Raw genomic sequence first — 16,361 nt, 5'->3', positions numbered from 1 at the left:
CTTAAAAAGATAAGATAAATGCAAAATGCAAGCAATTCTGAGGAGTCATGCAAGGATATTCCAGACATTCATGCCTTTCCTCTTCTAGCTCCTTATCAGAGTAATGAAAACTCTTGGGAACTTCTTTGATCTTTTTTTGGAGAAGTTTTTTACCTCCTGGGTCAGAAAGAGACAATACTCAAATTTTTGCCAGCAGCAGAGAAGATGTGTTTAGTCAAAAATAAAGATAAAAACAAAACAAAATCCCCTTTAATTTAATATTCATACCTGTAAATAGAATTTTTTTTCACAGCAGAAAAATAAACCTTTAACTAGCCATTCTCCTCCTGATACCTATCAAAACCACCAGAGGCTTTGATGTTTTATGTGTAGCAGTGCAACCTTCTCCCTGGAGCAAGGGTGTTACCCATTTCCCTGCCACCTGCTAATATCAACCACAGCCAAAACAGTTCCTCATCTCTAAGCTACCTGATGCACCTAATAGCACTTAAATAGGAGTTACTTTTTATCCATGCAGGGATTTTGTGCCCCCTATTATTGCAACAACAGTGCATTACTCCTTCAGCAATCCAGCAGAGTGATAGAGTGTTCTGAGAAGCGCTCTTACAAATGTGTGACAATCTTCTTTCTAATCAGCCATGGCTGCCTATTTAATTTCATTGCTACTATGTCAGCACTGCAGATGGTTGGTAGAAATAGTCACTGTTCCAAAGAATTTAAACACATAATTTATGCTAAATATAATATTTGGATAAACTTGTAAAGCTTGTGCCATATTCAAAGTTGAATCTAATAATTGGGCACATCTTGCCTTTGATCACTTTTACAGTGAGGATGCTGTAAAAGTTACATTTGTGTGACATCAATACATTGAGCATCTCTCAATATGACTTCTAGTGAAAATTATGATTTTATCCTGATGCTCTTTTGATTTCTTCCTGAAGAAATCAAGTCTGAAGAATTAGATCTTAGTGATTTCATTTTAGTGAAGTTATTCTGACTAATTTTATATCCTCAATTTAAAGTTGTAACCCAGGGCATTGCCCTTCTAATTTGGGATCTAAATATAGCAGGGCAGGAGACATTCCAAGATAAAGGGAAATTTAAATAGATTATTTCTTACTGAGTTCTACTCAGTGATAACTGCTTTTCAGTTGACTTGAGGGTATTTTCTGTAAAGATAAGCATAAATATTTTTGGAAATTATGTTTAATATGACATCTAGATAGGAAACAGAAAATTGCTAAGTAATATATCAGTAAGAAATGTCCCACTCCATCGCAAGGAGCTGCTCTTCTGATAATGGAGCAGCAGGGTCAAGGGGAGAGGGGTGAGGCTGGCACCAAGGACTGAGAGGATCAAGAGTTGCTGAACCTTGGTAACCCTGACATGGGAACTGCACTAGGAGATTCCTAAACCTTGCCTCCTCTGCCTTTGTAAAAGGAGAACCTCTTCTGCACTCTTCAAGATGGTCTGTAGACACTTTTAAAGACCACAGTCACCTTTTCCACAGTGAAATCACTAATTATGTGCATTTTCTGTTTCATTAAACAAATCTTTGCTGCTTGCAAAGGTCACAGTTGCCTCTTGATGAGGAAAATGTGGAAAATTACCCTCATTCATTCACAGTCAGTAAAACTAACAAGCAGAACAATATGTTAACACAGACTTATTTCATCTGGACTGCCCAGACTGTGGTGCAGTGTAATGTGTATGCTAATGAACAGTAACTTACAGCTAATGAAATTCAAGAAATGGGACATTTTCCTGATTTATGTTCAGACACCATCCATGGTGTCCCATTACTGATTGATGGCATGATGCACTGGCAGCAAAAATGCTGGGCATGCCAGTTGAGCTGATTTTACCTTAAGATGAACTTAATAAATTGATACAAAAATGTTGTACCAGTGTGCCTCTAGTAAAACACAAAATAAGGTAATTTTCAAAGGAAATAGAGTGGTGAAATTATTCCAAAGCATAGCTACTAATTCTTCAGCGCTGAGAGCTGGACTTGAGGTTTAAATTGAATTGTAATGGACAATCTTTTACCCTCCATGACTTAAATTACAATTATTCAGATAATTTATATATCCTGAATACCTTCTTCTGTGATCTTTGAAGAACTTTAGAAAGACAGGTAGTAGCTATTTTTCACTGGGCAGGAGTTGAAGCTGCCCAACATTGCTGTGAGCTCAGAATTCTCAGAACTTCTTGACTCATAAATTCTTCAAAGAAAACAGTAAATAATTTGTATTTATTTGCTCAAATACGTGCATTAAGAGAGTTAAGTAATTCCACATAAAATAGTTGTAAACACTAATATTTGGGTAAAATATACATAAGGAAAGGGTCTTTGATAATTCTAGGTTGCCAAAGATGATGTTAGCATCCTGCCTACCTTTCCCATCTTCAAAAATAGCTCTGTAAATCTGATAAGGTAACTCTCACACATATCTGAAGATCACAAGGACCTTTTTCATAGGGAAGCCTTAAATATAGAAGTTATGGGACAGGAATATAAAGAAAAAAAAGACTAAATCCTATAGTAGAAACAGACAACCCCCCCAGCCGGGCAATAATGTGCTCTGACTCCATGAATCAGAAGGCTGAACAATTGCTTTATTAAGCTATACTAAATTCCACTAATACTGTACTAAATTACATACTAAAGAGATATTATACTAAGGAATACTATACTAAAATACTGCAGATATTATACTAAAAATATATTAAAGAAAAACCTGACTCTCTGCAGACAGCCAGGACACAGCTTTGACCCAACTGGCCAAGGAATCAAAACAACCTTCAGCAGTGTCCAATAACCAAATCACTTTGGGTAAACAATCTCCATAACACATTCCACATGTGCAAAACAAGAGGAGCAGCAAGTAGAGATAATAATGGTTTTCTCTTCTTCTCTGAGCTTCTCACTGCCTTCTCTAGGAAAAATCCTATGGGAAAGTTGTGCCTGCTGCTCTCTATGAAGAGAGCTGCAGCCACAAAATCCCAGTGCAATGCACAACCTTGGAGTAGTTCTAATGAAAAAAAAAAATCTTACTTACTTTAAGATGCAGGAAAACTTTTCTAGGTAATTTTTTTTCTCAAGGAGTTAGAAAGCAGAAGCCTCAGACAGCAGCAAGTATTACACAGCTAATGTTTATATGATCCCCATATCTGTGAGAGCCCACCTGAACTGTTTGGAAAATGAAACAATACTGATGTTACATTTAGGTTGTAATTCAGCATGCCTATATCAGACTTACTATGAGTTTCACCAGGAAGCAATATTGACATATTTGCAACATTTACTTTCTGAATGCCCAGAATTTTAAAACACAATTCAAAAACTTACAAGAAACAGTCAGTTCCGGGATGATTTCTTCACTTATTTCCAAGAGCAATGGCAAAAGCTGAAAAACAAATGAAAGTGTACCTTGGATTTCCACTGAAAGGTTTCAGTTATCTGTCCATGCTGCACAGATTCACACATGTTGTTCTAACATACCAGAAAATCAAAATTTTTGGAAATGAAATGATCTCTCGGGTTTAAAACTGAAGTTTTAAATCAATTACAATGGAGACAGTTTAGAAGAAGAATAAAATAACAGCTTTCCTATTGCACAAAAAGATTAATCATAGAAAGGTTCCCATAAACTTATTTATAGACTGGTGTGAGTCCTTCAGGTAGACTGACAATCTCTCATGAGCATCTATTTTAAAATTGTATCAATGAAAAGTTATTTGTTGGAAAGTGACCCGCGGCTGATTAGTCTGGAGACAGAATAAGTAAATGTAGAAGACTATGATGCTTCTGGCTACATAAGTTACTTCTGATAATTCATGGGTGGTTTAACATCTGAGATTTCTGTAGCAGAAGTATTCCAACAAGAACTAACTTACTAACAGATATTGTGGAAAGATTGCTCTCATTTGAGAGCAAAATGCTTTTAAAGCTATTATCTGACAATCTTTCATTTTACATTCAAATTTCTAAACATCTTCAATTTGCGTTCTGATTGCAAACACATACATGGAAAAATTCTAAGAGAAGCCTAAAAATCAGAAAGGCATTTCAGCTGTAATTCACATCGGAAAGAACATGGAATACCTTAAGAATACCAAAAATACTCAAATGGGTTCTCAGATAGTGTAGGAGTCCACACCATTGAAGTGACAGGTCTTCTTTAAAGCTTGGCAGCGGGGGACCAGCATCTCTCTTCAGATGTGGTGACTAAGGAAATTTCTCATATTTTATGAAACTGTTTTAGATGAAATTGTGCCCAAAGGTTTTCAAGATCAACTGAGTGAGGAGCCAACAAATTCATTCAGAACATAAGAGATGTAAATCTATTTCATATCTCTGTTCCTGATGTGACCTCAACACAGTAAGTAGAGGCTCTAGGGGTCTCTTCTATCCTCTCTGTTACATTTATTAATGAGAAAAAAAATAAAGAGGGTGTTCATATTATTGTAAAGGTGGCCCCCTCACAAAGCATTACCTACATATTACTGCAGAACTGCCAAATCAGAGAATCACATAATGGGCATGGTTGGAAGGGAGCAGGGTGTTTTTGCAGATTTGGGCTTACCAGAAACATCAAGTTTGACCCCAGCCATGGAAATATGATTCATTGGGCCAGGGAGACAACGGGCATAAAAATTGATTTCTGAAATGATCTGCAAAAAAAAAAAAAAAGCATAAAGTTTTTTTAGACATACAATAAATTGGAAATGTCATTATTCAAAGAACCACTACAAATTGCTAAGCATAGGTGCAAACTTTTATAATAACCAAACTCTAGTTTAAATTACATTTAGAAACATTTTTTGAAATTGTGAAATATACAGATTTATGGTTTCAAAAGTAATTAAACAAATTAAAGGAACAAAAATCAGTCAAAGAGTGTTAAATTCAGAAGGCAACCTCTCTCACACAGCCCTTCAGCCAACTGCTGGTGGGATTTTTCAGGGAAGTATCTTACCCATGTGCTCTGCTCAAAGACTATTCCCATAATCAATGTCTGAGACAGGCCAGTGGGCTTGAGAAACATCTTTTCACAAGAATGGATCTGAATGAAAACTTTAAATTCAGTTCTGCAGCTGTCAGTCTTACTTTGGCTTTTCCACATTTCAGAAGTAATGTGGTGCTGCCATCAACTGGAGTTAAGGATTTAAAGAAATGGGTCTTTTTGAGTAGAAACTGTGTTGTGTCACTGTGTACTTGAGCCTCTCAGTTTGAGTGGAAGCTGTGCCTACACCTGGAAATTCAATGGGCATTTTGTCCATCAGCAAAGGTTGTTTGTGTGGTTTACATTTATAAACATGGAAACATCCAACCCGCTTGCTTCCCTCCTGAATGAAGTCTGAACCTTCCCTCGTGTATTTCTAACTTAGCAAGCAAAGCCTGACTTTTTGGTTTTTTGTTTTTTTTTTTTTTTTTTCATTTAATCCTTAGGACTATCAGGAGGCTTCCAGTTTGGAGCAGTTTGTGACTCGCTTTCTTTTGAAGGAGACCCTGACCCAGCTGCAGTCCCTGCAGAGCTGCCTGCAGTGTGCCGCGGAAAGCGCAGGAGAGGCGAGCAAAGTCCTCTGCAGCTGCAGGGAGGGGGCCGGGAGCGAGGTCACAGCGAACCTCCACAGCTGCTGTACATTAAACCTGGAAATCTGACAGAGGGAATAACAGGAGAAAGAGGGATACACTTTTGATTCCCTATAGGAACCTGCTAACGGGAGTTTTCCTGAAATTGAATGCGTGATGTGGGGCTGCCTGTAGGACAATAATTTAGGTACCTGCTAGGTTCTGCTGACTTATTTTTAAATCCCTGGACAGTTTAATATCAAATGTAGAAATCAAACCACTGCAATACAAAGAGCTCTGAAATTACTAAGATGACTGACTGTTTTGTTTGTTTTTTCCAGCTTTATAATTTATCTTTTTTTGATACACAATTGAAAAATGTTGAAGGAAGAAAATAGCCAGGCTTTTGCTTGTCACAGCTTCTTCTTAGAATATATGGCCATATTCTTGGTTAACTTCTAGCTCTATAAACTCTCAATCACCTGGGTAGCCTTCATCCCTCCAGGGGTTTTAGATTGATCTCCGTAATGAGGGTTTGTAGAATCAAGGGTCAAAATATTTTTGAATAATTACTTGGTTATATGGAATTTTTTCCTTAGTATGCTATTGTTAAAGACAATAGGGAAAGCAAAATACAAACTGTTGTATTTTATGGACAAAGAAGATCTTAAGACCTTTCTGTTGGAAATGTAATTTTTTTCCTGTTGGAAATGTAATTTTCTTGTTTGTTTTGCTGTTGGGTTTGAGATCCCCTGAAGTACAGGAGTAATACCTGATTTTGTGCCAGCATCTTGACTGTAGGAATCAACCAGGTTTTGAAAGTCTGAGGCTGCACCAAGCATGCACAGTGTCTGTGCACCTCAATTCATGCCAGTTCCTCTGCAGTGATGCTACACAACTCCTGTGAATGAAGAAACTGTGAATGACTACTTAGGTCAGGTCAGAACCACAGCATGCACAGATACTGACCTTGAAATTTGTCTCCCTCAAAGATTTAGGTTTATGCCAGCTTAACACTCTTCTTTTTTTTTTTTTTTTCTTTTAACTTCTTTAATGACCTAATCAAAACTAATGAGTTATAGTGAAAATCCAGAAAATAATTCAGTCCTCTCAACAGGTATTTCTTTTTATTTAATTCAAAAGGGAAGATAGAAGCACACTTTTTGAGAACAGAGAGAGAAGAGCTCTCCCTTATTTTTTCTTAAGAAGTCTCCTGTGTTTCTGTGCAGAAAAGATCCAAGAAAACCAGAAGTGCTCTCAGTCCAGTGGCCAGGAAAATGCTCAGCTCGAAGGCTTCAGAGGAACAACAGCCTGTCATCAAATAACCCTTATTCCAGCACAGGTATGGTATCTCACATTTTAAACACATAGACATATATACAGAAAAATACACACAAATCTTCCCCTCAAGAATTTAATTTAGATATGTAACTAAGATACTTTACTGACAGAAGACAATTTCAATTTAATACAGAAGATACTAAATGAAACCTGAGGAAAATTAATGCACGTCCATAGATCTGAAATTATAAAAGATAAAAATTTAATTGTGGGCCAAAGTGTGTATTTTGGATTGATTCAAACTGAGGGGAATAAGTAATAAACAGAAAAGGAAAACACAAAACCAGAAAGAAAAGAATATTTCATTTAAGATAACGCAGACAAAAAAAAACGTCTGCAGCAGCATTTCTGCTTTGGAGAATGATGGAGTACTTTGGTAAATGTAATTCTTTGGAAGCAGTGACATTAAGCATGAAGCTGCAGCGAAGACATCTTCGTGCTTAGTTACATGCCCCAGAATCAAGGCATGAAGATGACTGAAACAACAAAATATCTAGTGGGTCTGTCACTTCTTGACCATGTGCTGGCCTCTTCCTTTTAAAGCCTCTGCTGAAGACCTTTCTGTCCCTCACATGCATGACTCACTCCCTGCCACTCCCAAATGATGCTGTTCTTTGAGAGCAGTGATGCAGGATGATATTTGGCCTCTTGTGAGTTGGTGTTCCTAACAGGGAAGGTCACAGAGCCTTGTAGCTGCACTCCTGACTCAGAAGGAGCCCAAACAAATGCAACTCTACCAAATCCACTTACTGTATTTGTGTAATCTTAAAGAGCTAATATTTTCCTCCACAGCTCTACTAATAGCTGACAGCTGTCTACTTTCCTACACAAGGTTTGTGTTTGTCTTGGCACTTTCCTGCTTACTGCCAGCTGCCCACAGTAACACTGCGGTGTGTCCATGCACCCAAGGCTCAGGCCAACATTCCTTCAGCCTATGTACCTGCTCAGGTAAAGCCACACCCTGCCTCCTCTACAGACCACAGCTGTGGTATGTTCTCAGCATTAGGATTTCTTTCTTTGGTCAATATATCAAGAACTCTCAGCTGGGAAATGAAAAGGTTGATGAATGTGGATAACAAGAACATTTTTTGAAAAATCTTCCATTTCTGACAAATAACCTTCCTCTCTCCTTAAAACAACCGCTCATTTACACATTTACATGATGGGTGATGTCAGAAACTTCCTTATTAATGCAAATACTTGTTTCCTTGAGTGTTGTCGTTTTCATTTGGCAGGCAATTTTCAGGATACTTTAGCAAAGCAAAACTTTCCAGAGACATTAGAGGGACTCACAGAATCACAGAATATCCTGAATGGGAAGGGACTCATAAGGATCATCAAAGTCCAACTCTTGCCCTATGTAGTGTCATCCCCAAGAATCCATGTGCCTGAGAGCATTGTCCAAATGCTTCTTGAACTCTTGATGTTGTGACCACCTCCCTGTGGAGCCTGATCCAGTGCCCAGCCACCCTCTGCCTGAAGAACCTTTTCCTGATATCCAGCTTAATTCTCCCCTGACACAGCTGGATGGCATTCTCTGTCACTTGTCACTCTCACAGCTGGATGGCATTCCCTGTCACATGTCACTCTCACCAGAGAGAAGAGATGGGTACCTGTCTCTCCTCTTCCCCTCACAAGGAAGTTGCAGACTGTGATGAGGTCTCACCTCAGTCTCCTCCAAACTGAACGAGCCAGGCGACCTCAGCTGCTCCTTTTGTGCTTCCCCTCAAGACCCTTCACCACCTTCATGGCCCAGATGCTTGTGCCTGTCTAGAACAGCATTGTCTAGATCTAGCCTTGCTGCATGACATCAGATTGGGTTGGATGGGGCCCTGAGCAATCTGATCTAGTGGAAGGCTCCCTGCCTGTGGCACGGGAGTTGAAATTTGATGATCTTTGTAGTCCCTTCCAACACAAACCATTCTATGATTCTATGATCAGGTCACTACACAGACAGGAATATACCTGCAGTGGAGATGGAGAACTTTCTTCTGTTACCAGCATTATTTCAAAAGCACTGACTATTATGTAGTTTTCATTCTGTCTTGGATTTCTATTTAATCTTAAAAAGAAAGAAAATAATCCATTGAGTCAAATCATGTTTTCCTTTAGTTCCACCTAAATGAACATTGAACTAGTTGCAGCACAATCTTTGAAAAGACAAAAAATTTGCAGGGTAATTTTTTTTTTAAAGACAGGAATACACTATCTACCAGCAACTTAGCAACATTTTATTAATGTTTATCTTTTCTCTTTTTCAAAGGTTGGATTGAGGAAGACAGCCAATGGGTGATCCAGATAAACAGACTCCAGAGGCTAATTGATAGACTGGAAAAGAAGGTGTGTGTGATTTGTCACCTTTTTCTTCTTTCACTTTCAGTAAATTAGTCCTTAAACCACAAATGTTTTCAATGCCCCAGTCACAACATTACCTAAGAGAGCTAACACTCATTAAATGCCTACATTTTTCTTCCACCTTCATCTTTCCTATTCATGACATTGTTTTTCAATGCTTCCCTTTCCCCCTCCCATCACCACAGATTGTACTTTTCATAAAGATGTGAAAAATTGTATTATTCTATGACTGGAGAATGTGAATGTATTCAGTAGTGTTTGTTTGGGGGAGCATGTTACAATCTTCCTCTTTTAGGGTCTGATATTTTCCTCTTCCTCTCTAAACTTTTTCATGAAAGCTTGATAGAAAGTTTTGTTTCCTCCTTTCCCATCAGAGAATCTTCATTTATAAAGATTAAACTGCTTTCCTTGTCAGTACAGTTCAACCAAAGTCTGATGCAAATCTTTTTGGGAGCTGGCTGCAGCTGCCCCCAGAGCCCAGAAACCAGATGTGGTTCCCACACCAAAGCAGAGCCTTCCAGGACTCTGACACATCACCTGTCTGATCAACAATGCCAGGGCTTCCCTGTGCTTGTAAAATCCTGAGCCACATCTGTCAGTACAGAAAATATCTATTCTTCATTATTATTCTGACTTGATTGCTAATTGTTACTCTGGTGTTCAAAGGCTGTCTTAAAATCTGTGTGTGATGATTTCTTTTTTTCTTTTTTTTTTTTTTTTTTAAGAAAGAACAGCAGACGAAAAAGTAAGGTTTTAAATTCCTGAGTTTTTCTCTGCATTAAATTTCCCTATTGAAGGACAGACAGACAATTTCAGATACGCCCTAGGGGAGTGGCTGAATTCGGTGGATTTTGGGACCCAGGGTGTTTCTTCCTCCTTGTCCACTAGAGGTGAGGTTTTGAGTTGTGCTCTCAGAGCCAGGAGTAGCTCCAGTCCCAGTGCAGCTGGTGCTGTTCCTCCCCACAGGTCAGTGCTCACCAGCAGTGACACTGCCTGCACTCCAAAGACATTGGCATGGGTCTCTTCACCAGCCCACACAGGCAGCACTCAACTCACAGGGACATAAACAGCATGATCCTGTTCTTTCTTTCTAGCTGACTGGGATATTCCCCTGTGAATATTGTCATCTAGTATTTGTGGCTGGACCCATGCCCCTTACCCAGGCACTGGCTCAGACCTTGGGTCAAGGCAGAAAAACATCTCCTGTTACTCAACCACCAGTGCAGCTTGAGTTCAGTAGCAAGTTACACACAGAAAATAGTCGAGTAAGGGTTTTAACAAAAAAACCCAATAAATGGTGGTGACTTGGCACAGGCCTCAGCAAGAGAAGCACACTGACCTTTCTCTGCCATTCCTCCCTCCCAAATTAATAAAATGCCCCTAATTACCTTTCCCCTTTGGTCCCAGTTTGGTGTTTCTGTTATCTCAGCCTAATTACTGATCAGCTGCATGTGGCCACCCCCAGCACTGCTGGCCTTGCTCCAAAAGGAGCCCAGTATTCCCTTTGGTTGTCCCTGCAGTGTGACAGTCTCTCGCATCGCTTCTCCTTAACCAGCTGTGAAATGCGGCCATTCCTTGTGGCGCTGTCCATGACTTCTGCCAGCCTCTCCCTCTGCTCTTGCTGTGCTCTGCAGCTCCTCGTGGTGCGCTCAGTGCAGTCAGCATTCCCTGCTCTGGCCAGGGATACCCGTGAGCCTCTGCCCAAACACTTCCTCCCGGAGGCCATTTCTGCATGGGAAAGGCAATTACACAGCAGCTGCCACATTAATGACATTTTAGTGGCAACTTGATCTTTTTCTGAATAGATATAAATTGGATTTTGAAATGTCAAAGTCCACCATGAAAGGTAAGTCTGGCTTTACTCCCCACTCGGCTTTGGAAACAGCAGCTCACTGCCCTGTCACAATTGCCACCTGACATGGACTGATGCCAAAAAAAACCAAACATTTAAAAGAATGTTACTTTAAAAATAAATAAACGTGGCATTCAGCAATAAAGCAGTTCAAATGTTACAGAAAGCAGCCAAACATTTTGTGGTAAATAAACTTATAACAAGGGTGTTATAAAATGATCACATTTCCTACAGACAAATGACAGAGAACCTGAGTCTGAAAAGGAGCTTGGTGTCAAAGGGAAGCAGTGGCAGGGCATAAACCTCCCATAATTACCTCCTTGTCAATATAAAACCTGATTAATAAAACACAGCAATTACATAAGTCTAATTTTTCCAGTAGACAACCTCTCTATATTCACCTTTGTCTAACTTTGCTTCTACTTGAATTTGTATCTTACAGCCATGTCTGATTGGGAGAGGCATTAAATATCAGCTGCCTATCAGACTAAAACCCCTCTTTTTGACTTTGCCCTGAAAAAGATAAGAAAGGATCAATCATTCTAAAAGGCAGTTTCAGAAGCCACTACTTCTCAGCTGAGGTGAGGTAGGATTGAAAAGGCATTTTAAAGCCTCTGAGCTGCATCCATTTTTATTTCCAGGCTTTATTTACATATACTGGCAAAGAAAACAATTATTTTCTTGCTACATTTAGAGAAACTTTGCAGTACCTCCTGGAGTCATTCCTTTCCTCTCTTTTTCCATATGTTTCCTGACAAAAAAAAAAGGCAGTGAAAGTGAACTTTCACTTCAGGAATACACATTTTTTCCCTCATTTTGTTTTTTTATCCAACGTGTCTGCACTGACAATAAAGCCGGCTGTCTTTCCCTTCCCACACACATTTCGTGACTTAACTTCACAGCAGCTTCTGAACACTTCACTCCAGCCTTGCTCTGCCACCTGCTGCTGGTGGAGGTGCTCTGCTCATTTGGATTCTACCTGCGCGTCTCTTGCTGGCTTTCAGCGAGTACAGCATCTGTGCTGGCAGAACAGCTGCTACCTGAGGTTAATCAATCCTCACCCACGCTGGGAGTGGAAGGAGATTTTTCTCTTTGTTGCACAAGAACTGTGTTCAGTGAGACGTGAAGCGCCACTAACAGAGCGTGTTTTGCTCCAGCTGCTTGCTGCAAATCAATCTGCTTTCTTTTCTCAGGCACATGGGTATTTTTCAGAATATCATAATGGCACTGGGTTAGGAGGTACTGCATGTGCCTGGCAAGTAAAGAACGATTTTGTGTGTATTACAGGTTGGTGTTTGTGTGAATCACTGATTGCTGAAGTGCACATCCAGTTTGGGCACCAGGTGCACTCACAGACACATCTCTGCTGCTGCCCAGCCCGTTCTTACAGCAAGGGCTGAGCACAGGTTCAGAGACCTGACTCGGACCATCATGCACATCTCTTCCAATGCTAGAAAACAGCTCCTTGCAACCACAGAGTCCCTGCAGGGAAGCTTCTTCTGTGTAGAGTTTTATGATTGCACAACAGTAGCTGATAGTTCATTTCAAATTGCCATTCTTGCTCATCCTCACAGTCCATGAGACAATTTGAGAGGATGTCTGTCTTTTCTCAATTAAGTCCAACATACATTTGGAAACAAGCAGATTTGTTCAAATGAAAAATCACCTGCTAAGCACTATATATAAAACTTTACAAGACAGCTTGGGCTGGAATTAACCACTGAGGCACACAAGATCATGTAAAACTTGTGTTTGACTTAGAACTAATAAAGAAGGGATTTAACTTCTTGGCGTAGAACAGAATCTAGTTATTGGAATAGTTTGTAAAAAATGTAAGAACAGAATACATCTATATTATTGACTCTTCTTACAATTTCTATTTTCTTTTCAATTGCCTCAAAGGACCTCAAGCTTGAGCCATTTGAAGAGGAAGTTTTGGAAGAAAATGCAAGATCTGTAAGTACTGTTCAAGATAATGATTTTGACATTTTATTTTAAGCACCAGGCATTGAGACCACACCAGGTCTCTTTTGTTAAAAATAATTTTAAAAATCTTTATCTTCACTTTTTCCAGTGATAAGAATCCATTTTAGTTAGCAGAATACACTGTGCAAAAGGCAACAACAAAATTTAGAATACGTGACTAAAATTTTTATATTAACTTTTTACATTGTTTTTAAAGGACAGAGTGAGCCAAAACCTTAACACACATAAGGAGAAAAATTAATAAGATTTATCAAATTTAGCAGCAGTGTTTATGGGGTGGTAGCTTCTCTGCTCCAAATGCTGGATGCATGCTTTAACCATTGTTGTACAGCCTCCCTCCCTCCCAAAACTGCCATAGGAAATCTTATGAGGTAAAATGGAAGAGTATCTTGTGCTCATTACAATCTACAAAACCAAAATTGTGACCAGAAATAAACTTACTGTTAAACAAGCTTATGTCCCAAGATTGATATACTAGCATTCCTAAATTCATAAACCTAACATTCATTCACTTGAACCTAAGAAAATGCAAATCAAATATACATGAAAAAATTATTTAATCACAGGAGTTGCATTAGATTTTTTTAAAAATGAGATTATGCAGTATTGCTACACAAACTGCTTATAATCCATGATTTAACAGTATTCATTATCAAGGCAGAAACAAGTCAAAAACCTGCATGTAGTGATTAAGAAGCACATAGTGTTGCTTTAAATGTTCCATTAGTAAAGTTGACAAGCTTCAATAGGTTAATCAGTAAATAAACAACTTGAAAGAGCTAAATGATGATTATTTTAATTCAGAATAGATAGGTCTTCTGCACTGCTGACTGTTTCCATAGTCCTGTTTATAAAGACTGTTCATTTTCCTGCCGGGTTATGGAGGGAAGACCCCCTCTCTCTTCATCACTTAATGTGGGCTATCTTAGGCCTCTCAGTCAGGTGAGGGGCAAGGCTCTGAAAGGTAAAAACTGTGAAAGCACCTTTACAAAAGCAACAATGCATCCAGTGCAGGTTGTGGGGATATTCTCTTACCCCAAAACTCACTGCAGGCATACAGATTCATCCAAGGAAACACACTGACTTTATTACTGAGCATCTCAAAGTCCAGCCTGTGCTTTGCCCTCTTCTGAAAAGACTCAGAAGAGGGCAAAGCACAGAGTTAGGACAACAGGCTGAAGGGGACACTCATGCCCAGACACAAAAGCCAAGCTTAAGCTTTTCTACTTCTCCACTCCAGATCACTAAAACAGGGACTGCAAACTTCAAGGGAACTTTTGTGGGTTTTCTTCTATGATTGGGGTTTTATTGTTTCATGATAGACTTTTCTATGTTTAAAGTACAAGGAATTCAGAGGAAGCTGTGGCAGCAATATTGTCATGGTTTTGTATCAGCAGATAATGATTATTCAGCACCAAATGTCTGTGAAAGAAGAAAAAGTGGAAGAATTCCATCTTGCCCTGAAGCAGTACCTGGAATCTGCTTCTGCTCAAGGTGGCTGCTTGCAGTAAGTACAGGGTTATTGTCCTTGGGCTGAAGGAAGAAATGTAGTCTTTTTTCTTTAGTAACTCGGATTATTCATTAAGAGAGAGCCTATGATACCTTTCTTGGTGGGTTATGTGTGTGTGTAAGACAAAGCTTCCTAAAGACACCTAGAACTAGAAAGAGATGTGAGAATGTGCAGATTTTAGGTACTGTCACAAAATGACTGTACATCCCAAAGATGCTAAACAGTCTTTTCAGGCTTGTTAGTTCTGCAGGTCACCAATTCATGACTTCTGGAAGCTTCTAGGCTGACATTCTTTATTGGAAAACTCATTTGCCATCCTTCACTTATGCTTACCTGGAGAAGGAGCAACTTATCAATTGTTCACCAGTTATTTGCTTGGAAGTTTTCAGAATCTTCCCTTTAGGCTGTCATTGTTAAATTTTAATTCATAATAAATAATTGGAAAAAATTAAAAAGCAAACTTTTCAATGAAACTGTGTTTCTGCCTTGCTCCTTTTAGAATTAATAAAACATTAGAGCTGGGTTAAGATAAATTTTAGTGGCTTACCAGTGTACTTAATTTTTGAATTTAACATACTAGAGAGATCTACTATCATACATACCACAGACCATTATGAAAAAGATATTTTGGTAATGTGTACACAACACAGAATCTTCCCATCTAGTCAAGGGCTTCAAATACTGCCTATCACACCCCTAATTTATGTGTCTTGTTGCTATGAGATTATCAGAATTAGGATTTTATCAGTAGTGTTCACATAGACCAGAAAAATTAGGCTGGAAGAGTGATCTTTCTGCAGTGGTTCACTTGTAAAGGCAGACTGATGAGGAAAATAAAATTCTCTAGTTGGCCAAGAGATGGGAAAAAAGCCCAATAAGAAGTTCTCCCAGCCTCCTCCCAGAAATGAACATCCAGCAAAGCACTGTAGTGACTGCAGGTTGGTTGGGGAAGACAGGTGACATGACTTCAGAATGCAAGTCAGCAAATGGTGGCAGAAAGTTCCTTTCTTTCCCAAGTGTACAGGCATTTGTTAAGTCTGTAATGCCACCTAATGGATGGGTTTTGCTGTAGCTCTAATTGACAGGGACTTGTTTTTTCCAACAGCTTTTGATATTTTGGCCATTTTACCGTGCACTTCCACATGCAGCAGGAAAAAAACAATAAATCACAAAACACTGCTGACTACAATATGAAGCAAAAGCTGAGACCAGTTTTCAAGTACATCATTAGTGAGGTCAGCAACCTCACACTTGGGCACATGGAAAAATCTATATATATATTTTCTCTGCTATTTATCTAAACATCAGTTTGATGACCCAAGTGAATAAATACCCTACACACTATAAAGCTTTTATGCTCAGGACAATAAGCAGGATGATTCTGTGTAGAAGATCAACAGATATCCTGTGGGTCATTTTTCACTCCTGAGAAACTGTTACTTGAATAACTTAAGAACAAGTAACTAGTAGGCAAAATATTATTTTAAAAGTGTATCTGCAGCAGATGTCAGCCTATATGGCTTTTTACTCCATAATGTATGCATTATTTCATTTACTCCATTTGCTTTCAAAGCACTTAAATTCTATGACACTTGGATGCATCTCTCATACAAAAGGATAACTTCTACTCATTAGATTATCTTCCCTGAGCAGCTGTTTGATTAATTTTCTGTTTAGCATTTTTTTAGATAAATAACACTATTGGAGCAATATGAAAAATTATTTTCATAAAAATA

General features: G+C 38.9%; 1 protein-coding gene across 1 annotated transcript in view; it reads left to right on the top strand.

Moving 5' to 3' along the window:
• The window catches only part of NECAB1 (N-terminal EF-hand calcium binding protein 1), a 53,396-nt gene that overhangs the window by 32,578 nt on the left and 4,457 nt on the right, over positions 1-16,361 (top strand). Inside the window, exons 6-10 of the mRNA XM_063151794.1 lie at positions 5,459-5,587; positions 6,788-6,923; positions 9,186-9,262; positions 13,032-13,085; positions 14,510-14,622. Coding sequence (XP_063007864.1) covers positions 5,459-5,587; positions 6,788-6,923; positions 9,186-9,262; positions 13,032-13,085; positions 14,510-14,622 — 509 coding nt within the window. The remainder of the gene's footprint in view (positions 1-5,458; positions 5,588-6,787; positions 6,924-9,185; positions 9,263-13,031; positions 13,086-14,509; positions 14,623-16,361) is intronic.

Source organism: Melospiza melodia, chromosome 1 (genome assembly GCF_035770615.1).
Source record: "Melospiza melodia melodia isolate bMelMel2 chromosome 1, bMelMel2.pri, whole genome shotgun sequence".
In the NCBI taxonomy this organism is placed as follows: domain Eukaryota; kingdom Metazoa; phylum Chordata; class Aves; order Passeriformes; family Passerellidae; genus Melospiza; species Melospiza melodia.
Note: the sequence above shows the minus strand (reverse complement) of the source record. Positions and strands in the feature narration are given on the sequence as shown.